We start from the raw sequence: 25,796 nt of genomic DNA, 5'->3' as shown, positions 1-25,796 counted from the left end.
TCACAAGTCCAAGCCCTGCATCGGGCTCTGTGCTGACAGCTCAGAGACTGGGGCCTGCTTCAGATCTGTGTCTCCCTCTATCTCTCTGCCCCTCCTCCTGCTCATGCTCTCTCCCTCCTTCTCTGTCTCTCTCTCAAAAATAAACATTTTTTAAAAATTAGGATTGTTAGCTCTATGAAAATGCTATTGCTATTTTGAAAGGGATTGCATTAAATCTGTACATTGCTTTGGGTAGTATAGACATTTTAACAATATTTCTTCAAATCCGTAAGCATGGAATGTCTTTCCATTTCTTTGTGTCATCTTCAATTTCTTTCATCAGTGATTTATAGTTTTCAGAGTGTGGGTCTTTTCACCTCTTTAGTTAGGTTTATTCCTAGGTATCTGATCTGTTTTGGTGCAATTGCAAATGGGATCAATTCCTTAATTTCTCTTTCTGCTGCTTCACTACTGATGCATAGAAATGCAACAGATTTCTGTACATTGATTTTTGTATGCTGTAACTTTACTGAATTCGTTTATCAGTTCTAGCAGGTTTTTGGTGGAGTCTTTAGGGTTTTCTATATAGAATAACATGTCATCTGCAAAGAGGGAAAGTTTGACTTCTTCCTTGATGATTTGGATGCTTTTTATTTCTTTTTGTTGTCTGATGGCTAGGACTTCCAGTACTATGTTAAATAAAAGTCGTGAAAATGGACATCCCTATCTTGTTTCTGACCATAGAGAAAAACTCAGTTTTTCTCCATTTAGGATATTAGCTGTGGCTTTTCTCATATATGGCCTTAAGGTGTTGAGGTATGTTCCCTCTTAAACCTACTTTGTTGACTGTTTTTAACATGAATGGATATTGTACTTTTTCAAATGCATTTTCTGCATCAAAATGATCAATACAGTTCTTATCCTTTCTTTCATTAATGTGATATATCACATTGATTGATTTGCAAATACTGAACCATGCTTGCAACCCAGTAATAAATCTCACTTGATTGTGGTAAATGATTTTTTTAATGTATTGTTTGGATTTTGCTTGCTAGTATTTTATTGAGAATTTTTGCATCTATGTTCATCAATGGACAGATCATCTAAACAGAAAATGAACAAAGAAACAATGGCTTTGAATGACACACTGGACCAAATGGATTTAACAGATATATTCAGAACGTTCCATCCTAAAACAACAGAATATACATTCTTTTCAAGTACACATAAAACAATTTCCAGAATAGATCACATATTAGGTCACAAAATAGGCCTCAACAAATACAAAAAGACTGAAGTCATACATGCACCTTTTCTGACCACAATATGATGAAACTGAAGTCAACCACGAGAAAAAATCTGGAAAGAGTACAAATACATGAAGGTTACACAACATGTTACTAAAAATTAACGGGTCAACCAGAAAATCAAAGAGGAAATCAACAAGTACATAGAAACAAACAAAAATGAAAACACAATGATCCAAAACCATTGGGATGCAGCAAAGGTGATTCTAAGAGGGAAGTTTATTTTCTTACTTCATGATGCCAGAAAAATCTTAAATAAATAACCTTACATGTAAAGGAACTAGAAAAACAACAAAAAACAAAACCTCAAATCAGCAGAAGGAAGGAAATAACAGAGGTTAGCACAGAAATAAATAGTATAGAAACAAACAAAAAAACCCAATAGAACAAATCAATGAAACCAGGACCTGGTTCTTTGAAAAAATTAATAAAATTGTTGAACCTCTAGGCCAGGCTTATCGAAAAGAAAAGAGAAAGGATCCAAATAAATAAAATCACAAATTAAAGAGGAGAAATAACAACCAACACCACAGAAATATAAACAATTACAAGAGAATATTATGAAAAACCACATACCAACAAATTGGACATCCTGGAAGAAATGGCTAAATTCCTAGAAACATATAAACTACCAAAATTAAAACAGGAAAAAATAGAAAACTTGAACAGACTGATAACCAGCAAAGAAACTGAACCAGTGATCAAAACACTCCCAACAAACAAAAGTGTATTTGTCTTATTTAGTTTCCTGAATCAATCACATGGCAGGATCTACTTATAGATTTGGGCTTACAGCCCTGTTCTGTCTTCCCTTACGATAAAACAAGAATTTGTATTTCCTGACTTTAGACTGCATAAGAGTATATTACTTTGACACATTTGAAAGGAATAGTAATAGAAAGCTTTGAGAAAAAAATGGGTCAGGCAGACATCATTTTCCCAGGGGACATGATTGGCCATGCAAGGCAGATCGGGCATCAAACCCACCTTCCTCTGGGGCCCATGGGAACTTACATTTGTACACAGCAACTCTGCTACAGTTGAAACACCAGTAAAGTTAAAGCTATATCTCAATGTGAAAGTGCTAGCAAGACTATCAAATTATTTCTGATTAGACTTATTTCTTTACAAAGACATACAGATAATTAACTTGCAGCACATTTTAATCTTTGCAATTTATAATTTATATTGCTATTAACTGTTTCTAGTACATTTAAGAGCTCAGCCTTAAACTTGAGTGTGAAGCAAGAGTGAAGGGTTTTGCCTGCCACCTATTGCTGACATTCAAAAAAACCTCTGACTGGGACCACAAAATTCTTCCCTACTAAGGGCCCAAAGCATCACACAGACTGGTCCTTCAGGTGATACGAAAAAGTCCTGGCCAATGCCCGTCATAAAACATTTCAAAGACTTACTAACAGGCATCACAGTTTGAAACAGTTCTTTTTCAAAATTGCTTACATATTTTTTGTAAATGGCATACACGCATTTTAATAAAGAACACTACTCAAATAAAGAAAAGAATGAAGAAAATTTGCAAATATCCCCCACTGTTTAGTGTGGGGAGCATAATCTGCTATATCTCCACCCATGCACAGAGATCTACTGATGTAAGCTTACAAAAATGGGATTGCTGGCTTCTTTTTAAAAACAAAAAGGAAGGAGGGCATATAAAGCTTAAAAACAAGTAAAACTTGATTTGGGGGCTATAACTCAGGATCATGAAAGGCTGGATGAAGGGGACTTCAGGGTGACTTTGATGTTCTATTCTTCAAATGAGTGCTAATTACAAGACTATGTTCATTTTGCAAAAAATGTGAGCTGTACATTTATGATTTATATACTTTTTCACTCTGGAAGTTATATTTGAGAAAAAATTCGTACTTAAACCCCCTTGATTAAGTAAATCAATACTCCAAGCAGATGATGGAAAGGGCCCGGGAGAAGAAACATACATAATCCTGGAACCAATTAAGTCCATCTTAAAAAATTCACCCATTACATGTCAATGCACTTTCACAGAAACTTACTAGGCAACTCCAAGTCCTAGACTGAGTAAATGGTATTCAGCTTCTTCAATGTGATTAAACAGAAGTTATAAACATAGTTTTACAAAGAATTTCTGTACTCACAAATGCGGAAGTCTTAGATGTCGCAACATATTACAAAATAGCCTGCCCTTGCTATGAGAAATACCTAAGCCGATGAGCCATACTTTCCATGAATTGATTAATCAGCCACAGTGTGTTAGAAACATTAAAATCATATAGATATAGAATAAGTTAATTAAAAAGTGAGATTTATTAAGGACATACTGTTGTGATTTCCCCCCTTTCTATCAGAGACTTTATCCATTTCTTAAAACATTTCTATACATGCTTTACTATATTTTGATTTCACCACCAAAACCAAAATAAACACGGTAACTAACCAAATAAGGAAATTAATCCAAGTACTTTCGTAAAACAAGCTATAAATCCAAACAGCAAATTTCACAATCCAAATACCCAATGCCTCCAAATATACTTGCCCTCCAGGGTGGGGACACAACCAGGGGAGCTGACTTAGGGCGTTGGGTTTTGGGAAATCTGGGCCCTTCATAGACCCAAAAGTCCTCAGGGGTCCAGGATGTCTGGGCAGGTAATTCACACACTCAGTTGCTACATCCAAAGAGTAAGATGGGAAGTAAGAGATGAGGGACAAACACTAACAGGCATCTGGGAATGCCGATAAAAAGGGCAGAACCAAGAAAATCAGAGAGTTGGGACAGTGAAGCTGCCTATCATAAGCTCACCTGGAAGTAATGGATATATATTGGAGGACTGTAACGTTATTCCTGGGTCCACACTTACAGGAGAGCATGTAAAGTTGTTGGTAAGGCTAACAACCTGAACTACTCCATTTCTCCTGCAATCCTCTGAGCATCTCCCCAGACACTTGAACCTATTTAATTTCTAGGTTATCCAGTTAATTAGTCTCTTTATCCCAGGTCTTTCATCTATCACATTGATTTTACAATCAGGCTTGATAAGCAACAACTTCAATGGTATTTTATCCACCATCCCATATACACTTGCTCTTGTGTCTTCTCGCCACGTGGGACGCGTCCAACACCCATCGTGAATCATCTGTAACTGTGAGGCTGACCAATGGGATGAAATCTGAAGTGAGTTCATATCTTATTTGCAGCTTCGCACTTTCTTTAGCCCAAGTACAACTCCTTCACAGAAGACCACAGAAAGCATAAGAGAGATGATTCATCTTCATTAAATTACTGATATGTGCAATTTTTAATGCTCTTGACATGATCTTCAAGGAGAAACTCAAAGTCAACCAACACTTTCAATTCCCTAAAACTTAGCATCAAAATACCCCCCTTCCTGACAATTAGTATCTTACCTACTCTAATTAATAAAATTATTCATACCTTTATTCTGTGTGCTTTTTTGTTTTGTTTTGTTTTGAGGGGAGGGAGCTTCATACCCACTCATTTCCTTCCACATCTTTCCATTCATCTTACCAATGTGGCTACAAGTAATCAATTATCAGGAAGATCACACTGCAGTCCTTTGTCATTTCTGGCTATATCCATACCACCTCCAAACTTCTAAAACCTGCATATATATATATATATATATATATACACATATATATACACACATATATACATATATATATACATATATATACACACATATATACATACATATACATATATATATATACATACATATACATATATATATATATATATATATATATATATATATACACACACACACACATACATACATATTTTTTGTAAAGAGGTACATAGAACCTCTTCTGATCCTCTGAATCCACTTTCTCTTCAGGAACACAAAAGATCACTTAATACCATAAGCCTCCACATTTGTCCCAGAACACACTACACTGTCACTCACTTCTAAATACCCTACTGGACTTTGGGTGAGAGACTCCTGTGGATGTCTTTTTTTATTCACTCAACAATACACAGAACCTACTCTATATGAGGCATCATGTCAGGTAATGTAGGAATGGCAGCCAGGCGACTCTTCTTCAGTTAGTAGCTTCAAGTCCCGGTCTGTGCTTTTCTTTCTTTTCTTTTCTTTTTTTTTAATGTTTACTTAACCATTTTGAAAGAAAGAGAGACCAAGCAGGGGAGGGGCAGAAAGAAAGGAGAAAGGGGAACCCAAGCAGGCTCTGCACTGTCAGCACAGAGCCTGATGTGGGGCTTGATCCCATAACCATGAGACCATAACCTGAGCTGAAATCAAGTCAGACACTCAAACCAACTGAGCCACCGGGGCCCCTCTGGGCTTTTCTTTTTCATGTTCACACCAATCAGTGGTCGGTGCCGGTGAAATTTTCATGCACATCACTTCCTACTTTGATTCTTTTCCATTTTCTCCCCATCATCTTCATTTAAATCCTTACCATCTTGTACTTCAAAATTTCAAAACCTTCCTTGCAATTCATTGTTCCACCATGACTCACAGCCTAATCAAACATCTGACTTTATATAAACGTATTAATGTAATTATCACAATGACCCAACAGAGGTAAGAGTCATTGTTCCCATTTTGCAAATAAAAACACTAATTGTTAAAGAATTTAAAAAATTACCACATGAATACATGGGTAACCCAGAAATTTAACGCTAGGTCTGAGTGCACTTAAACCCTCTTTCCATAACATTAGACTCTCTTCCAGACTGAGGCAACTCTTTAAGGGAAGTTAGCCAGAGTGGAACTTAAGGTAAGAATTACGGTGTTGGGGGGCACCTGGGTACCTCAGTTGGTTAAGCATCTGCCTTTAGCTCAGATCACGATCTCACAGTTCATGAGTTCAAGCCCCACAATGGGATCACTGCTGTCAGCACAGAGCCGGTTTCAGACCTTCTCTCCCCATCTCTCTTTCCCCCTTCCCCATCCCCCACTAGCACATGTGCACTCTCTCTCAAAAATAGACATTAAAAAAAAAAAAAGAATTATGGTGTTGGTATGCAAATGACAAGAAACCCAAACAGGTGACACCAAGAAAGAACAGACCTGTCTTGGAGCAGATTGGCTATGAGGAGGAAAGAGAAATGTTAAAGATTATTTGAAGTTTTAGAGGCTGGGTCACTTAAGGTTGGCCTGGCTCACCTTCCTATATACCTTCACAGGTTGTAGGATGAGGTGGTTTAAGAAGTAAGGGTCGTACAGGGTCGACCTGTTTAAGGTCGTACAGGTTTAAGAAGTAAGGGTGGTAAGAAGTAAGGGTCCTAGCCTTGCACTACCTTTTACTAGCTATGTGTCCTTAGGAAAGTACTTAACCTCTCTGAACCTTACACCTCATTACAACAGTATTATTAATAATAATCTGTCTTTAAAAGCAAGGATATAAAAAAGTAAATAAAAGCAAGGATAAGGATTATTAAAGTATTAAAAACACTTGGCACATAGCACATATGTCCTCAATATTTGTAAAATATTACTTAAAAGCATTCACACATTTCCTTTGTTTTGAAATAACTTGCTTGCAAATATGTGGGGTGGATTTAATGATTTGCATTTCCTTTAAATTTGTAAATAAAATAAAATGAAGCAATCTGAAGTCAGAGCCCACAGCAGGCTGACTTATTTGGTAAAACAGCCAGCAAGCCCTGACATGCTCCCGATTCTAATAATGAGGTCAAGGAGAAGGTTTTAAACACAATTGAGTGTCTCTTCTCTTGGATAAGTAAGGGAACTGATCACATCTGCATGTTGAGAAACATGATTGGTTTCCTTTTCATCATGGAAGGGACTTCACGAAAATCTAACCCACAGATTCACTCCCCTTACAATCAAAGACTGGTTTTTCAACACACTGGTCTCTGGACAGACTTCTCACTACAAGAGAAGGGGAAATATAGTCCCCTTTGCAAAAACTAGCTGGTTAGAATGTCCTCCCTACAAAACTATGACCGTTTTAGTGTTTGCGGTTCAGAAAAGCTCGATTAGACGGAAGCTTTCATTTTAATGTACAACTGGGTAATTTTTCCAACTTTTTTTTTTTTGGCAATCAAAAAAGAGGTCTACATACTTTCATTAGGTTGTGCTATTGCATTTAAGTGACTCAGTCCCTGGTGGCTCCTTGTTGTCTCCCTGAATACTGTACAAGATTGTCGCTGTGCTTAAGTTTATGCCCACGCTTAAAGTGTGCTGGCAGGAACTCTATCTGCATTTCAGCCCAGTCCTTTTTAATCCTTAAAGGAATGTTCTTGGGCTAATAAAGAGAAGAGAAGAATTATTATGCTTCAAGAACTCAAGCAAAACATTCCACAGCAGTAAGGAGCCCCACTTAACCCTTATGCTGGATATGTTGGCATTTACGCACCCGGCTGGTCAAGGAGAAACAGATGAGTCTTTAATGTGACTTCTCCACAGGTTAGAAGAGTTTCTAGCACAGATGCAATAACAAAGGGTAACACATATCAATAAAGGAGGGGAAAATCTGACCCTGAACTTTGCAGCTGTTTCTAGGGTCTGTTCCTAGCGATCTAGGACGGATGATGAGGGCAGGAAGTGAGATGAAATATTTTCATAAATCTGGTTCCCAGTGTCCCCTTTTCAGAGTTGTTGGAAAGGCAGACTTCTAAAAATTCCCACATCCCCTTCATCAGAACTCTCTTCATTCATCTGGATTATAAACAGAATAATCATTTCCCACACATCAGCTGTGCAGTCAAATAAATGTATTTCAGGCATTCTCTCTATACAGTAATAGGTTATATTTTCTCTTAAATGTTATATAATCTTATTATGACCACTGTCCTTCATCCCTTGACTATTAAAGAAAACGTTTAGTGGCTTCACTCTTAACACCAAATCCTCCCACCGGTCCTGCATCACAGCACAGGAGAAGAGGTGCACGGAGAAGCTACAGAGACCACAGCCGACCCCGACCTCAGCACACCGTCCTCCCACGAAGCCCACACCTCGTCCAAAGACCTCACACTTCCATGAAGGCATGCCTCACGCTGGCAGTGTTGGCTTTGCTAGAGTGAAATCAAACGAACTTCCTCCAAAGTCACTTACACTTTCCTTTAGAACATGGGCTCCTTTTGTCACTGTCTACATAGAATAGTTTTGAAAGGGGGAAAAAAAAACACTCCGAAGTTTGCTCTAGTAATGGTTAATCTGCAAATGCCTCCCATCAACTAGTGACAACTCACTAGTCAGAAAAGATAGCTGTTTCATTATGAATGGGTTTGTACCCCCGCATGAAAACATCGAGAAAGCCGGCGATTCTTTCTTTCAGGCAGGCTCCTGGAAATGACAATTGCATTCAGAGGAAGAGCACATATCAGAGACCACATTAATCAGGGCTCGCCTTTGAGGTCACTGTGGGACTGTCCTTCCCCAGCAGAGCCCTCCAAATGGTCCTTATTAATTACGAGGCTCCTGACATGAAAGGAATCATTTTTCAAAAGTCAGTACCTTGGTGCCAAGGGTTTCCCTGCCCTTCTGAGTAAAAGGCTGACAGTGCCCCAGAGCTCAAGTTCAGTCTCATGCGACCCACAGCCACTGTCACCAGCAGATGCTAGGTATTCCTTCCCAGATAACAAACTAGGTCTGCAGAAATCTTGGGAGTTTCTTACCATTGTGATCCAGTCTTCCCTCCCTGCAGAGTCCAGCAGCCAGGAGCTGTTGCTGCTGCTGTGCTGTTCCCACAGCCACGGGAGGCTTTGGAGGCAGAGAACGATTCATGTGGTACAAATGTATTGCCACCGATTACATTTCAGTCCCTCAATTGCTGGCCTGGATGCTTTGGAAATCAGCCAAACCAAGCGGGAGGAGAAAGGGCTGCAGTTTGCAATTTCAGAATTTCCCCCTAGAACCTGCTCTTAGCAATTCGGGTCTCTCATGTAGCATTTTAAGCAAATACCGAAGGCTGCTACATTCAATTAGATCTCGCTCTCTTTTCCTTTTCAACTGAGATGGTTGTGTTGCTTTGTGGGATGAAATCATAGCAGGAGCTCAAGCTGACCCAGGGGACACAGGCACTCTGCCCACGTCCACACACCTCCAACCTCACCAGAAACGCCACTCTTCCGATCAGAGAGGAGAGCCCTGGCCAGATGGAGAGGAAGGGAGAGGGCAAGGCTGGTGAGCACCTGAGGCCACCAGGGTCACAGCAGCTCCGTCACTGGTGTGCCAAGGACCAAACACAGGACCTAAGTCTGGACTACAGTGTTCGGTGTCACACTGTCAAATCCAAACATGTGGGAAGAAAAGTTCTTTGCTCATCAAAAGAGCCTACAAAATATATGTTATCCTGAAGAATAAGCCAGAAGTTCTTCACCTGCAGGGACTGTATCTGCCAAGATGCTTTATTTTTTTTTTTTAATTTTTTTTTTTCAACGTTTTTTATTTATTTTTGGGACAGAGAGAGACAGAGCATGGACGGGGGAGGGGCAGAGAGAGAGGGAGACACAGAATCCGAAGCGGGCTCCAGGCTCTGAGCTGTCAGCACTGAGCCCGACGCGGGGCTCGAACTCACGGACCGCGAGATCGTGACCTGGCTGAAGTCGGACGCTTAACCGACTGCGCCACCCAGGCGCCCCTGCCAAGATGCTTTAAATCAAGCCAGGTCTGCTCACTCATACCAAATCACTGGGCTCTTTGTTTTCCTAGGTTTTGACAACATTTTATTGCTTAAAAATTCATCTATCTCAGAAGGATTCAACCACGCAATCAAAGCTCAGGCCAGGACTCCAAAAGAATAATATAGGGGCACCTGGGTGGCTCAGTCGGTTAAGCGTCCAACTTCGGCTCAGGTCATGATCTCGCGGTTCGTGGGTTTGAGCCCGCACATCGGGCCCTGCACTGACAGTGTGGAGCCTGCTTGGGATTCTGTCTCTCCCTCTCTCTCTGCCCTTCCTCCGTTCATACCGACTCTCTCTCTCAAAAATAGATAAACATCTGGGGCGCCTGGGTAGCTCAGTCGGTTAAGCGTCCAACTTCAGCTCAGGTCATGATCTCGCGGTTCGTGAGTTCGAGCCCCGCGTCGGGCTCTGTGCTGACAGCTCAGAGCCTGGAGCCTGTTTCAGATTCTGTGTCTCCCTCTCTCTCTGACCCTCCCCCGTTCATGCGCTGTCTCTTTCTGTCTCAAAAATAAATAAACGTTAAAAAAATAAATAAATAAATAAATAAACATTTAAAATTAAATAAATAGTACACAAAAGCAAAAATACCTATTAATTGCTAAACTGTTTATCTGCCGTTCCTTCCTCGCTTAGTATAGATTCCAGTAACATGGTTGCCACGTCAGTTCTATTCCCTTCTATGTTCCTAATGCAGCATCTACACATTGTATAATATTTGTTGCTGAATTAGTTACTTCTCCATAATTGTTGAAAATGTGAGCAGTCCCACAAACTGCTAAAATTCCTTTTACTTGGAGCCTGATGTGTTCTAGGCTGGGATTGGGTTCCTCTCGTGACAGCTTTCCTCACACCAAAAGAAAGGTCCACACCCCCTAAGAGGTTAGGCGAGAAAGGGCAAGAATAACTTCCAGCACAGCTTGCAAATTCAACACAAGGAATAAAATTCATGCCAATGGCCAAGGGTTCTGATTTCTTAGAAAGAATTCATAGCGTTCATCAGGCCTGATCAAGAAATAGCTGTGAATCCACAGAGTCCAAGAAAACTACTCCCTTTTCACAAGGCAAGTCTTTTAAAAGAGAAAAGCAGAAATAGTAGGCAAATCAGGTGCCCAGGTGAGACACTAGAGCCCATTTCTGTGGCCAAGATGTAGCCCAGTGCTGGCAACAAAGGAGGTTCTGGATACTTACTGAATTCATGTACACCCTTAAAGCAATGCCCTGGAACCCTGAAATGTCAGACACTTTCTCTCGAGCTAGGAGGAGCCAACACAGCCTAGTGTGGGGTCTCAGCTCATTTTGAGCCCCATTCGTGGTCCCATCTCTAGGACACTCCCCACTGCTTCAGCTGCTCCCTGCACCATGCCCCATCACACTTGCCCTCACGTGCAATGAGGTGGTGACACTGTCTGCCATGTGACCAGGAAACGAGCCTTGTCTCAGGGTGCCTGGGTGGCTCGGTCAGCAGAGTGTCCCAGTCCTGACTTCGGCTCAGGTCATGGTCTCACGGTTCCTGGGATCGAGCCCCACGTCAGACTTCGTGCTGAGCCCTGCTTGGGATTCTCTCTCTCCCTCTGCCCTCCTCCCCTGCTCACACTCTGTCTTTTTCTCTCTCCCTCTCTCAAAAAAATAAAATACAAAATAAAAATAATTTTTAAAAAAGCCTCGTCTCCTCTTTTCTGCTAGCCTCTGGAAACCCGTACCGTGGTGTCAGCGAAGCATCTTCCTTTCCTTCTCCCTGTTCTTCAAAGTGCAAGGTCACTCCTCCCTCCATCAGGAAGACGCCCCTGACGGCTTCGCTCCATGGCTGGCGTGTGAGTCCTGCACACAGTTTGTGAGCGGTATCCCCACCGACTGCAGATGAGACTAAGATGAGTCACCAGGGCAGTTCGGGGGCTTCATGAACGGGCCCCCTAAACTCTGCTCTCCCCCCATGCCTGCAAATATTCACTACTTCTGTCCCAAAGAACCCCCTGCAGTCCCCTCAAGTCACAGTACCTGTTCCTGCTTCCTGGCCCCTGCACACATGGGGCCCACTGGGACACTCCCTTACATCCGCATCAGAGCCCCACACAAACCTACGCAGATTTAGAAGCGGTGCTGTTTCCACCCTAAAGATGCTCATACGGTGTATCGGCATTATTTTTTCCCTGAGAAGAACGAACGTCTTCTCATATAAATTGCCATCTGGCAGAAACCACAAGGGAATATGAGGAAGTCTTTCTGAATAACCGTCTGCTGACTGAATAAGGAGTCTGTCAATGTTAAGACTTGTTTGGACACTTGTGTTAATCAAAATTGTTAAGGCTTCTTGGCTTGATGTTGTCGGAACTCACTGAATCACTGAATCACATCCCCCTCACTGATACCAGCCCCAGACCCCACCAGCAGGAAAGTTAGAAACTTCTGGTGAGAAGTGGGGGGAAATTGGAATTTCCTATAAAATAGTAAATTCTTTCAGGGTGGCTGGGTGGCTCAGTCAGTTAGGTGTCTGACTCTTGATTTCAGCTCAGGTCATGATCTCACAATTCACGGGATCTGGCCCCACATCAGGGTCTGTGCTGACAGCACGGAGCCTGCTTGAGATTCTCTCTCTCCATCTCTCTGCCCCTGCCCCCCAAATATTGTTTTTAAAAAATAGTAAATTCTTTCAATTAAAAATGTAGACATTCAAGGGTGCCTGGATAGCTTAGTCGGTTAAGCGTCTGACTTCGGCTCAGGTCATGATCTCGAGGTTCGTGGATTTGACCCACGAGTCGAGCTCTGTGCTGACAGCTCGGAGCCTGGAGCCTGCTTCGGATTCTGTGTCTCCCTCTCTCTCTGCCCCTCTCCTGCTTGCACTCTGTCTCTCTCTCTCTCTCAAAAATAAATAAACATTTAAAAAATATAGACATCCAAAAAGCCAGTCCTCTCCTCTTGCACCCCTATGGCCCAATCCTCCCACATATCCCTGAATACCGAGACATTCAAGATACACAATGTAGAGTCTCAGAGCCAGGGGTGAAAGGCCCAGTGGCAAGCTGCCTCCACCCCTTTGAACCTGAAAGGGTGCAAAAAAAAAAGAGAGAAGTTCTTTTACAAATGTGTACAAATAGCTATACTAGCTCTTTTAGTGTTTTCTTATAAAAAATCCATTTTATCTTTTCAGTGAAATCTTTACTGTATCTTCAAGAGATACTTAAAGTGTATATGAGGGGCGCCTGGCTAGTTCAGTTGGTGGAGCGAGTGACTCTTGATCTTGGGGTTGTGAGTTAGAGACCCACATAGGGTGTAAAGATTATTTACAAATAAAATCTTTAAAAAATAAAATGTGTATGAGAAGCCCACCAAACATGACTACCTCCCTCCAAAGAATGCTCGTGATTCACTGGTCAGTATTTAAAATGTTGGTCCTGCATGAATAGCATTTACTTGGCATTCCAAAAGAAAAAAAAGGAGCCAGTAGAGACTAGAGGCTCCCATGGCCACCATAACGCCTACTCTCTGCTGCCACAATCCCCTGGAGGTAAGAATCCAGAGAAAATGAAGGATAGTAGGTTCCTAATTGTTCCACAGCAGCAAAATTATGCCTATCCACCCCCTCAAGACAACAAAGAGAAGGGCTGGGGACTGCTTATCTTTCCACAGTTCTCCCATCGCCACTTTTTTTTTTTTAATTTTTTTAATGTTTTTTTTTTTGAGAGAGATTGACATAGTGTGAGCATGGGAGCGGCAGAGAGAGAGGGGAAGACACAGAATCTGAAGCAGGCCCCAGGCTCTGAGCTGTCAGCACAGAGCCTGACACGGGGCTCGAACCCACGAACCGTGAGATCATGACCTGAGCCGAAGTCAGACACTTAACCGACTGAGCCACTCAGGCGCCCCTGCCATTGCCACTTTTACCCCAAATCCCACCCTCCTGTATTGCCCAGTGTTTTGCTGTCATTGGGATACATGTGGCCTCACCCCCACTCCCACCCCACCCCCGTCCAGCCTCACAGCTGTAGCCAGTTCAGAAGGCGGGGCTACAGGAGCACCCATAGACCCCTGATTGCAGGATCCCTTAGAAATAAGCACGTGGGCAAGATGGCGCTGTTTTCAAATGTAATCTCAAGCAGCCCTCCTCAGTCGAAGAACCACAAAGCATGTAGGGATGCCTTTCAGTTTCTAATAATGTGACAAAGGTTTCTGTTTCAATAGATTGGAATTGATGTTGGCAGACAAAAATTTAGGTCAAGGCAATGAGAAAAAGAAGCCATCACTTCCTAAAACCACCCAAGATTGCCAAGTATTTATATTACGAGAACAGTCACACAGAAGGAAACAAAGAACAAAAACATATTTTGGCAGAAAAATATTCCCATTAACTTCTATCACGGTATTATTTATGAGATATGAAATCATGCAGGATGGTTTCTAACCATGAGAAGTGGACACAGTAGGGAGAAAAATTAAGGAGATAGCAATAAAGGGCACATGCCCTCAAGGAGGGTAGCAACCATCATATACAGAGTCCTCTGCAGGGTCTAAACTATCCAGTAGAAGACATGGATCCTGCTTTGCAAACAATCCTGAATTATGGAGACAGCTGAATGGAGGCCCAGCATCTTTGCAGACCATCTCAGTTGACCCTCTCTGGTTCTGTGCCTGGGACCATCTATTTTCTTCCAGGGGCATGGATTATGTTCCTATTCTCCCTTTTCACCACAGGAGGGAGCTGCAGTGTAACAAGGGTAGCGTTCTCCAGCTTTGCCTGAGCGGTTGGTGACCAGTTTTCATTACCAAGTACAACCTGTGTGAATGCCTCCAACTAGAAAAGAATGTGACCAATCAGTGGTTCAAAACCAGCTTCCCAAGCCATCCTCCAACTGACCCTGAGTTCAAGGGTTTCACATGCAAGTATGTGTGCATGTAGTACAACTGTTATGTTTTGTTATCTACTTTAATACCAGAAATCGTTTGAAAGACGTTATTTTGATGAGGATAATCCAGGAACACATCCTAAGCATGAAGATACCTGATTTTTTAGCTAATGACTTTAATCACATGGAACTCACTGGACTGATTTACCCACGGATTAAAAGCAATCTGTAAGCTATCTTCGCCTGCCCAATTCTTTTGGCATAAATGATCGCCCCCAAGTAAGAAAAGTCTGCCCAGGCATATTGCCAAAGATGATTTAGTGATAGTAAATAAGGAACTTAATGAAGTGAACTCTCCTTATTAACCTTCGGCCAGAGTCACATCTGTGCCCATTGCTTGTTTCGGTTCTTAAATGCTCTTTAAAAGCAGCAGCCAACTTCAGTTCTAATTTTGCCTCTGAAGAATTCAGCACAAGCCCATCTAGAAGAGTGATTATCCCTCAATTTGGAGGCAGTGAGGTAGGCACTTCCGTGAGGTCCCAAGAGGCATCAATCCGATCACAGTGCTTGTCCCAGAGGGTAGGTCTAGGCCCAAATCAACACAGGAACTCATTCTGTATGGTAGTTCTGCCAAGCTGCGTGTAGTGTCTTCAAGTCAAATGCAGCTACAGCCAAAAGGGGGAATAGGTAGAACATGACATAGGAACAGAAGTGTCCGTTGCAGTCCTTGAGTCCCAGTTAGGTAAAGTTCCACTCTATCCTGGCTCACTGGTCAGGCCATTGTGGTGCAGGATGGAGCTGGTGTGTGTGTGGGGGGGGGGGGGGGGGGCAGCTCTCCCCACACCACATGCTCCAAGCCAGTACTCAATGAGTCCAGGAATTCTGAATTTGAACCTGGCCTTCCAGGCCATTATGAAGAAATACTTGTCCAGGTAGGAGGATGGAACATATTTTACTTAAGAGTATGTCAGCTTGATTTGTAAGCTTCATATATTTAGAGGTATAAAACTTTGAACATTGGGGTGGGTGTAATGCCTTCCCTTGCTCCATTTTGCGAATCAAAAGCATATCTTTGGTTCAATTCAGTAACTCTCGGTTGGGCCTCTGAGAGGATGAGAATTTGCAGACACCATGGTAAGGCTTGGTAGCCACTGGCTAAGACACCACTGGCTAAGGCTTGGTAGCCACATGTGACTAAGTTTAAATTAACTAAAATCAAATAAAATAAAGATTCAGTTCTTTAGTCACCTTAGCCACATTTCCAGTGTTCAGTAGTCTTCTGTGGCTCGTAGCTACTGTATTGGACAGCACACGACAGAACATCTCCATCACCACAGAATGTAAACAGAGTAAATACAGAATGGGGAATACTGGGACTTCTGCACTCTAAGGGCACAAATCCGCAAGGAAGTCTGCCTACTTGGACTGACTATGCACTGACCATCATAGATGCATGTGTTTGTGGATGGTCTAATTCAGAGGTCTCAAACTGGCCACCTGTGGAATGAATATTCTCTGTAGCTTCTGTCATACAGTAAACACGTTTTAAAAATGGGAACTCATTAAAATCTAATTTTTTTTTATTTCTCTTGAAAAATAGGAAGATCTGGCCCCTCTGGGCCTACATTTTCACATTGGAACACAGATCTGGAGCCAAGAATCTGTTGTCCCTTCAAAGGGATCTCGTGATTTCAGTCTACCAAAGCCCACGCTGGCCACTGTGTTCAAGGGATTTTCTGTCTAATTCTTGCCATGTATGCATTTGAATGGGAACAAAAATAATGTCTCTAGTGTTGTAAAAAAGGAAGTATCTATAATAAAACACCATAAAGAAGCCTAGAACGCTCTTGCTTATTTTTTCTGTATATATTTAAATAAATAAATTCCACTCACTTATCCAAATGGTACTCTACAATCTATAGAAATAGCATTAGTGAATTACAAAAGAATGAATGTCCTAATTTCCAATAATTCTCTACTCAATAACTTAGGCTTTCATACTTGACGGGAGAAGAGAGGAAGGATAACAGAGATGTGATTCCTTCCTTCCTTATCTACTGTCCCGTTCATCCACAAGGAAACATACTCACACACGTACATACGTAGCACACACACATACACCACACACACACACACACACACACACACACACACACACACACACATCTGTGTCCCACAAGTATAGTGGGGCTATAAAAAGGTCTAGCTATGCATAAATAAAAATGGGCCCACTTCTGAATAAGATTCTGAATAATATTTGGAAGTCTAATTGGAAAATATCTAATAATGAACAAGACTCTTCATTCAAAAATCTAGTCTCACGCCCATGAATTTGTACCCATTTAAACTTAAGCTCCACTGGTGCGCCTGGGTGGCTCAGTTGGTTAAGCGTCTGACTTCAGCTCAGTGATGATCTCACACTTTGTGGGTTTGGGTCCCACATCTGGCTCTGAGCTGTCAGCATAGAGCCTGCTTCAGATTCTGTGTCTCCCTCTCTCTCTGCCCCTCCCACACTTGCACTCTATCTTACTCTCTCAAAAGTAAATAAATATTTTTTTTATTTTAAACTTAAGCTCCATTAAAGCAGGCACTTTATCTGTCCTATGCAACACCATCATACAGCAGATATTCAACTCCCAGTAAATATTTAAGTGGAATATCAGAACCGTCAGAGGGAACAGAACATTCCCTTAGAAATTCTAGGTCTCTGCTATATTCTCCTTGATATCAACCCAATGTAATGACATTACATTCATTTATTCCACAAACAGCTGATAAAAAACTCTTATGTGCTGGGGCTCAGCTGGAGTATTATTTTAGTATGCAGCTGTTTATTCTCTAAGTCATAGGTCATACATTTAGGAAGGGCGCTGCAATCACATAAGAAGAATCTGATTTTGGATACTGCATTGCCTTTTTTAAAAAGCTGTATATGCATGAAACAGTTCTACAATTTGTGCCTTATCTGATCCATTACGTGATACATGCCTATAATATCTATTTTAACAAAACACCTAGTATATCATCTATGTAATACTATTATTATATCATCCATTTCTCAACCTTCCCTTCACCTCCTGGCACCACCTTGGCTGCCCTCTGGGACTACTGCTTTCCCCGTGGTACTCTCAAGGCAAAGCTGTTTTCCTCTTAGTCCTTGGACCACTGGATGAGGATGACAGTAGACTTCCCCCCTGCCCCTCCCTGCCACTTTGAGACCATTCTTCCCCCCTCCCTTCTCCCAAAAAAAGCCCCAGCTCGAATTTCATGCCATCAGAGGAGATCACCCAATACTCAGTGTCCTGAGTGTCCCCGTGGTCTACTGACCCACCAAGTCAGCTCTCTTCTCCCTTCTCTCTGCAATGGAGTCTATCACTGCTTGTGTCTTAACCTTGGACATGTCAGTACACATGTAAAAGACCTTCCCGGTGCTGTGGGGTCTCGTCTCCTTGAACCATCCCTTTCAATAATCCCCACTCAGCCTCAGGCACTGGTTCTCACATCATCACCACCAGCTGCAAACGCTCCAGAATCTCAGTGTAATGCACCCCACTGTCTGCCACAAGTCTCTATCTTCTCCTCTCACTTTCTCTGCTATCCTGACTCCAGCGATTTTTTTTTTTTTTTTTTTTTTTTTTTGCCCCCACTAGGATCAGCGACCCATTTGATCACAGCACCATGTCACCATATCTCAGCCCTGGAGGTCTTTTCCTCCCCTACGTCAGCTGGAAATCAAAACCAATCCGTGCAATCGCGGTCTCCCATGTGACCTCTATTTTCTGCCCTTCTCCTCTTCACTGTCCTTGCTTTGCCCTCCAGCATGCAACACATGCACCCTTCACTCCTGCACCTGCACAGCCATGCGTGGCTGGAGAAAAGCAAACCTCGTATCATGTCTGCATCACCGGGGGACCCCCCAGTGCTCCCAAGCAACCACTCTCCTCATTGCTAATCAATCCACTGATTCACCCACTCTCCCAAAGGGCTATTTCACATTTTCTTATCTCTCTCCAAACTTCCAACACCTTCTGGATGGTTTGTACTCTCAGCTTATGACCTTTGCTCTTACTTTATTTCCACAGATCCCACTGCCTCATCTGCCCACCATCCAGGGCCCGCCTCCCCGCTGGTACCAAGGAGGAACTAGCCCTGCTTCTGCCTAAAGGCAGTCCCTCTACTTGTCCCTCAAGTATATCACTTCAGTTATTATCCCCTCGTCTACAAAAAAAATGTATTATTCGCTCTATATTGAATCATTCCTATCAGCACACAAAATGCTATTATTCCTCCCACCTTAAAAAGGAACAAAAAGACCTTCCCTTCTCCCCATTTGCCCCACCAGCCACTGTGTCATTTCTTTACTTCCTGCAACAAAATTTGGAAAGTATTGTCTATACTGTCTCCCTTCCCTGCCACTGCATTGACACCACACATGACCTCCACACATCGCCAGACCTAACGTCGGCTCTCATTTCTAATCACACCTGACCTTTGAAAGCCTTTCACACAATAGGCCATTCTTCCTCCTCGATACGATTTCTTCACTTGGCCTCTTGGTACATCAAACCTTCCTGATTTTCTGTCAACCTTGCTGGCTGTTCCTTCTTAGTCTACTTTGCACGCCCCTCCTCCTCCGCCCAAGCTCTCAATTCTGGAGTGCCTTTGGGCTCAGTCTTTGGTTTCTTCTCCATCTACATTCCAGTCCCATGGCTTTAAATAGCAATTAAATGCCAATGAGTCCCCAATTCTATCACCAGCCCCAACCTCTTTTGCTAGCTCCAGACCCATCTATCCAACGTCAATGCAACAATGCCACTTGGGCGTCTAAGAGGCATCTCAGATTCAACCTAACCAAACTGAACACTGTTCAGTCCAATCTACCCTCTTTTACCCGCTGTCATACTCCTCTCAACAATGCCAACTCTATCCTTGAAGGCCAGACACTCTGGAATCACACTGGATGGCTACAATTAACTTTTTTTTTTTTTTTAATAATGGAAAATAACAAATGTTGGCCAAGGATGTGGAGAAACTGGAACCTTCACACATTTCTGGCTGGGATGTAAAATGGTGCAGCCTCCCTGTGGAAAACGTTGGACAGCTCCTCAAAAAGTTAAAGACAGAACTACCAGATGATCCAGCATTTCCACTCCTAGGCATATATCCCAAAGAATGGACAACAGATGTTCAAACAAATACCTGTGTACAAGTATTTGTGGCAATACTATCACAACAGCTACAAAGCAGAAACCATGCAATGTCCATCAGTGGATGAGTGGATGAATAATGTGTGGTGTATCCATACAGTGAAATGCTATCCAGCATAAAAAGAATGAAGTATCAACACATGTTACAACATGGATGAACTTTGAAAACATCATCATAAGTGAAAGAAGTCAGACACAAAAGATCACATATTATGGGATTCCATTTACATGAAATATCCAGAATGGATAAGTCCAGAGAAACAGAAAGTAGGTTAGTAGCTGCCAGGAACTACACAGAGGTAGTGATCACACAACACTATGAAGGCACTAAATGCTGCTGAATCATATGCTTAAAAATGGCTCATTTTAGGTTATGTGAGTCTCACCCAGATTAAAGAAAAAAAAAAGGGGGGAAATCTCCCTTAACTCCTTTCTTTCTCTGATACTCCAAATGTAACCTGTAAGAAAATCATCTGACTCTACTTTCCAAACACATCCAGAATGCAACCACTCTGCTCAAGGTCAACACCATCTCCCTTCATATTACTGCAGTCATTGTCCCCCTCGTGCTGCTGTTGACCCCTCTAATCGACCCTCAACACAGCACCCAGAGTGTGTCATCATCTGTCAACTGCCACCCTCCTGGGGCTTCCCATTGACTATTCAGGCCAACCTTCCAACACTGGTCCAAAGCCCCACAGGAGCCCGTCTCCTGCGCCTGCCGCTAACAGTGTCCCTCCTCCTCTCTTCCCTGTTCCCTCCAGCACAGCCACACTGGCCTCCCTTGGTCTTCAGTGATGCCAGGCACATCCTCAGCTGGCAGGTTCTCTGCCCTGATGTTCTCCTGCTTCAAAACCACTGGGCTAATTCCCTTACCTCCTTCAAGACTTGGCCCAATCTCACTCTGTCAAAGATGCTTCTCCTGCTCACCCATACACATAATTCTGGTCCCCCTCATGCTGCTCTATTTTTCCTTTTATCCATAGCACTTTTCTCTCCCAATATACTGTATGATAGCAGAAAAGTGCTGTGTGCCTCAGTTAGGGTATAAGCTTCATGAAGGGAAAGAGTTGCCTCTGTTTTGTTCCCCGATGTATCCCAGGTACACAAAATGGCACCAGACACATGGCAGAAGGTGAGTAATATTTACTGAATTGAACAGATCTTCAAAGTAGAAACAAAAATGGGTCATAAAAATCTTTACCAAATTGATAATAGTGACTGTCAGAGGGAAATGAGGAAAAGATGTGAAATTCGGGATAGATACAAAAGGGGCTTCATCTTTGCCGGAATGTTTTGTTTCTTTCAGTTAAAAATGATGAAGTGCACTCAGTACTACAAAATCTTAATATGTGCCAATTCTGCATAATCTCTCGGTACCGGTCACAGGATTCTGTGCACATTTTGGACTGCTTAAAATTTTTCAAAATTTTAAGGGCAAGTAAGGAAAAAAAACCATTTTATGGTTTTTAGAGAGAATTCCTTTGCTCTTCCCAAAAGAATAAAAGTTATCTTCTTAGAATTTCTGCAACAATGTCTTTTCTTGACTGAATACAGCCATTGGGCAATAGCCCAGTCCACTGGAGAAAGGAACAAACGGAGTTACAAATACAAAACTACGATTTTCACCAACTTGACTTCCTCCACACCGTGTGATGCTAAGGGACAATCCAAGCTGCAAGGGAAGTGGTGTCCCTCTGGCACACAGTGACATTACTGTCAGAACCCACCGGGTGGTGTACTGTGTGAAACTCACCAGAGCCAGGGCTCCCAAGCATCCCCAAAGAAATGCCCTCTTTCAAATGACCTCTTGCGGAGAGTTCTAAAGCTGCTTCAGCCGGTCTGTGATGGAAGTACTCAAGCTTAAGTCTACAGCTCGGAGGAAAGCCCCCTGCCGTCGATCCCCTGCAGCCCCTTTCCAGGCGATAGATAACCTGATATGACAGAACCCTACAATCTCGAGGCAAAATTAAAATGTATTTATTTTGGAAAAATAAGACTCAGTCATACACTCCTCTCCTTTTCCAACATTTCAGAGCAAAATAAAGGTTGTATTGCCAAGAGTTATAAAATTAGAGAGGAAATGAAAATCTGTTATTTTCATAATAAGGTCTTTCCGCTTAGCCAGAGTATTCTGAGTTCCAAAACAACTCATATCCCCAAATGGTTGAGTTTTCATGGGGACTTACTGATTTTAGGCATTTGTAGTGGGCTCTAATTTAACCAAACTTTAAACACAACAATTTTATTTTATTTTTTTTTTTTTAATTTTTTTTCAACGTTTTTTATTTATTTTTGGGACAGAGAGAGACATAGCATGAACGGGGGAGGGGCAGAGAGAGAGGGAGACACAGAACCGGAAACAGGCTCCAGGCTCCGAGCCATCAGCCCAGAGCCTGACGCGGGGCTCGAACTCACGGACCGCGAGATCGTGACCTGGCTGAAGTCGGACGCTTAACCGACTGCGCCACCCAGGCGCCCCATAAACACAACAATTTTTAAGTGATGCCTGGAACTACTGAATAGAACCTTTCCAATATTATACTAGATCGATATCCAATCAGCATATAAGCTGTATGTAATATGCTCATTATACTGAGCAGATAGGTAAGACAGCCTTATTTTTTCACTGTAAAAGTGATATAAGCTGTAGTAACATTCATGTATTTAGAGGAATATAAAATACAATCACCTTCCTTTCTTTGCTTCTAGCCTACTCTGTCCCAAGCCTTAAACTACTTAAATTCCTGGTAACAGTTTTGCACATATGCTTGCAGACCTTTTTTTTTTTTTTAAGTTTATTTATTTATTTTGAGAGACAGAGAGAGAGAGAGGTGGGGAGGGGCAGAAAGAGAGGAAAAGAGAGTATCCCAAGCAGGCTCTGTGCTGTCTGCGTGGAGTCCAACGTGGGGCTTGACCCCACGAACCGTGAGATCATGACCTGAGCAGAAACCAAGAATCAGATGCTTAACTGACTGAGCCACTCAAGTGCCTCCCCTTGCAGACTTTGAAAAATATGATTTTAGGGGCACCTGGGTGGCTCAGTCAGTTAAGCCTCCAACTTTGGCTTAGGTCATGATGTCACAGTTTGTGGGTTCAAGCCCCATGTAAGGCTCTGTGCTGACAGCTCAGAGCCTGGAGCCTGCTTTGGATTCTGTCTCTCTCTCTCTCTCTCTCTCTCTCTCTGTCTCTCTCTCTGTCTCTCTCTCTGTCTCTGCTCCTCCCCCACTTGTGCACGCTCTCTCTCTCAAAAATAAATGAATAAACGTTTTAAAAAATGAAAAATTAAATAAAAATAAAAATATACTTTTATTTTTTCTTTCACTAAGTGAGATTTTACCATACATACTATTCTGAAATATTTTTTTATCACTTAACATTTTTACAATGGAATATGCCAGGTCAGAATATTCATTCTCCTCAGCGACTGACTGGTATTTCTCAGAATAAAATAACAACAGCAGCAACAATAATAAGAGAGAACACTTCTACCAATGCTCGCTGTCTCAGGCTCTAAGCACTTTTCATGTCTGGATTTAATCGCTAATGACAACCCTCTGTGACAGGTACTATTATCCCCTTTCAGATGAAGAAACCGGGAGATGATAAAGAATTTGCTCACGGTCATAGAGCATGTAAGAGATGGTGCTATAATTTAGACTCGGGCCATCAGGTTCTGACGTCTGTGGTCTTAACCACCATAATAGACTGATCATGCTGTAATGTGCTTAAGTCTCCCTGGAAGTGGACATTTAGATTGTTTGTTTGCTTACTATTTTAAACAGCGCCACAATAAATATCTTTAAAAAAATAGGTATCGCTCTTTCCTGACGATTCATTTCTAGAGGTGGGATTGCTTATCCAGGCATTTCACATTTTGGTAGGTAATGCCAGACCGACCTCTAGAAAGGCTGCATCTATCTACCTTCCCCCAAAACAATGCTGTATTCGTGCCCCATGCTGCCTCTAGATTTTGTCAGTCATCCCTCTGTTCCGATAAACTGATAAACACCAAACAGAATCATGGCGTTGCTTTAATTTGCATGGTCCTGATCACTTGTGAGTTCAAGCAGCATTTCAAGTGTGCATTGCCTGTTTGTATTTATTGATCCCTGAATCTTGCCTTCTCACATTTTGGCCCATTGTTTATTGAGTTGTCTTTTTTTTTTTTTTTTTTTAATGTTTATTTATTTTTGAGAGAGAGAAAGACAAAGCATGAGCAGGGGAGGGGCAGAGAGGGAGGGAGACACAGAATCGGAAGCAGGCTCCAGGCTCCGAGCTGTCAGCACAGAGCCCGATGCGGGGCTCGAACCCACGAACCACGAGATCAGGACCTGAGCCGAAGTCGGCCCCTTAACTGACTGAGCCACCCAGGCGTCCCCGAGGTGATCTTCTTTTCCTCCTCAAATTAAAACTCGCCTCCACTTCATTTACTCAGGGAGTAAGAGCCTATCTTCCCTTTCTGCCCTTCTCTGTCTATGCCCACGAGTCTCAGCCATGCTCACGAGAACAACCCTGTTTGCTCCTGTCTTACAAGTACTGGCACCAGACTCCGCTCTGAGGTTAGCAGGCTCCCCTACCACCGTTCTTTGTCCAAGACAACGTGGCTGGGCCTCTGGCACCAACAACAGTGCACGTCCCCTTCCAAGCCACAGCGGTTCCCGGGGCGGTGTGAGAGTCTTAGCGCCATCGCTATGGAGGACTGAGCTCATTCCAGGGCTCCCTGGTGGAGCTGGCCTGGGCTCTCAACTTTTCACCTCCTTTGATCCATCCCTTCCCAGACTGTGGTCCTCCCCCGGGGGTGGAGGGGTGAGCTGTCTGCCCCTCTCAGCTACCTAGGAGGATTTACCCCTTAGACCTCTCCATTCCGGCAGGTCCCTCCACCTGTGCCCCACCCCACGTCCTTTCTCTGCTGCAGAGTGCATGATTATTTCAAGAGAAAACAATGCTGGTCCCTCTAGGATACTTTACTCCTCTTCCTTTGCAAGGGACCTTCCTCAGACCCAGGTGGTTCCTGAGGATTTGGTCCCATTCTAGCTGCTGAAGTCCCATAACTGGGATCCACCTTGGAGCTCAGGAAGATCGTTCGTGAACAAAACGGATGTAAAACAGAACCCCTACTTTTCTGGAACTGCCAGGTTCCATCTAGGACCCATAAATGCCACCCACACACAATAAACAATGACACTGGCTGGATTCCTGAAACAGAGTTTTATATAAACGGTAACTGTTTTGGTAGCAGCATCCCTTAGGAAAAAACTGTGTTCTGAACTTTGAAGCCAGTCAAGTGTGTTACGTAACAGGCTGGCGAACAACCACGATCATGATTTTTCTTCCTGTTCCTTCCCTTAGCCACCCCACGTTGGAGAGTATCTGAAAGCAATTTGGTTTCATTAAGTCAGGGATGTGATGGAAATTTGTTGCAATCACTTACTGGTCTGCTTTCACAAATCATTTTTGGGAAATTAAAGGACCCTGAGAGACCAGCTTGTTGAAATTTCAACAACCCGCAAGATTATGCGTTTTCCTTAGTGTCGCACAAATAAGCTGACTAAACTTGCAATTGCAGAGAAAGCAATGACAGCACTGCTGAGCAGCTCACGCACGGGCAGGTGTTCACACTTAAACTGGACGTGTGCAAAGAGCGGAAAATGGAGCCCGCGTTCACTCCCCACTGCTGAACTGCTTGGGGCTGGAGGAATCATGGATGTTGATAACGGAAGACACATGGGCTCACTAAACTCCCAGTTTCCAAAGACAGTCCCAGATGGCTGATGCATAAGGAAGACGCTTTTTTTTTTTTTGCCTGGACGCGTCCAGATGTGTCTGC

The 25,796-nt window shown here is 42.7% G+C and overlaps 1 protein-coding gene across 3 annotated transcripts in view; it reads right to left on the bottom strand.

Annotated features, from left to right (window-relative positions):
• Window positions 1-25,796, bottom strand: part of PLD5 (phospholipase D family member 5) — a 422,454-nt gene that overhangs the window by 337,712 nt on the left and 58,946 nt on the right. The window contains exon 1 of one of the 3 annotated variants that reach the window (XM_058701960.1): window positions 8,914-9,372. The exons of the other annotated variants lie outside the window; for them this stretch is intronic. Coding sequence (XP_058557943.1) covers window positions 8,914-8,916 — 3 coding nt within the window. The 5' untranslated portion in view covers window positions 8,917-9,372. Of the gene's footprint in view, window positions 1-8,913; window positions 9,373-25,796 lie in introns of those variants that run through there. 3 annotated transcript variants of the gene reach the window in all.

The sequence above is a fragment of the Neofelis nebulosa genome, chromosome 15, assembly GCF_028018385.1.
Source record: "Neofelis nebulosa isolate mNeoNeb1 chromosome 15, mNeoNeb1.pri, whole genome shotgun sequence".
NCBI classification, from domain to species: Eukaryota; Metazoa; Chordata; class Mammalia; order Carnivora; family Felidae; genus Neofelis; species Neofelis nebulosa.
This window is presented reverse-complemented; position numbering and strand designations above follow the sequence as displayed.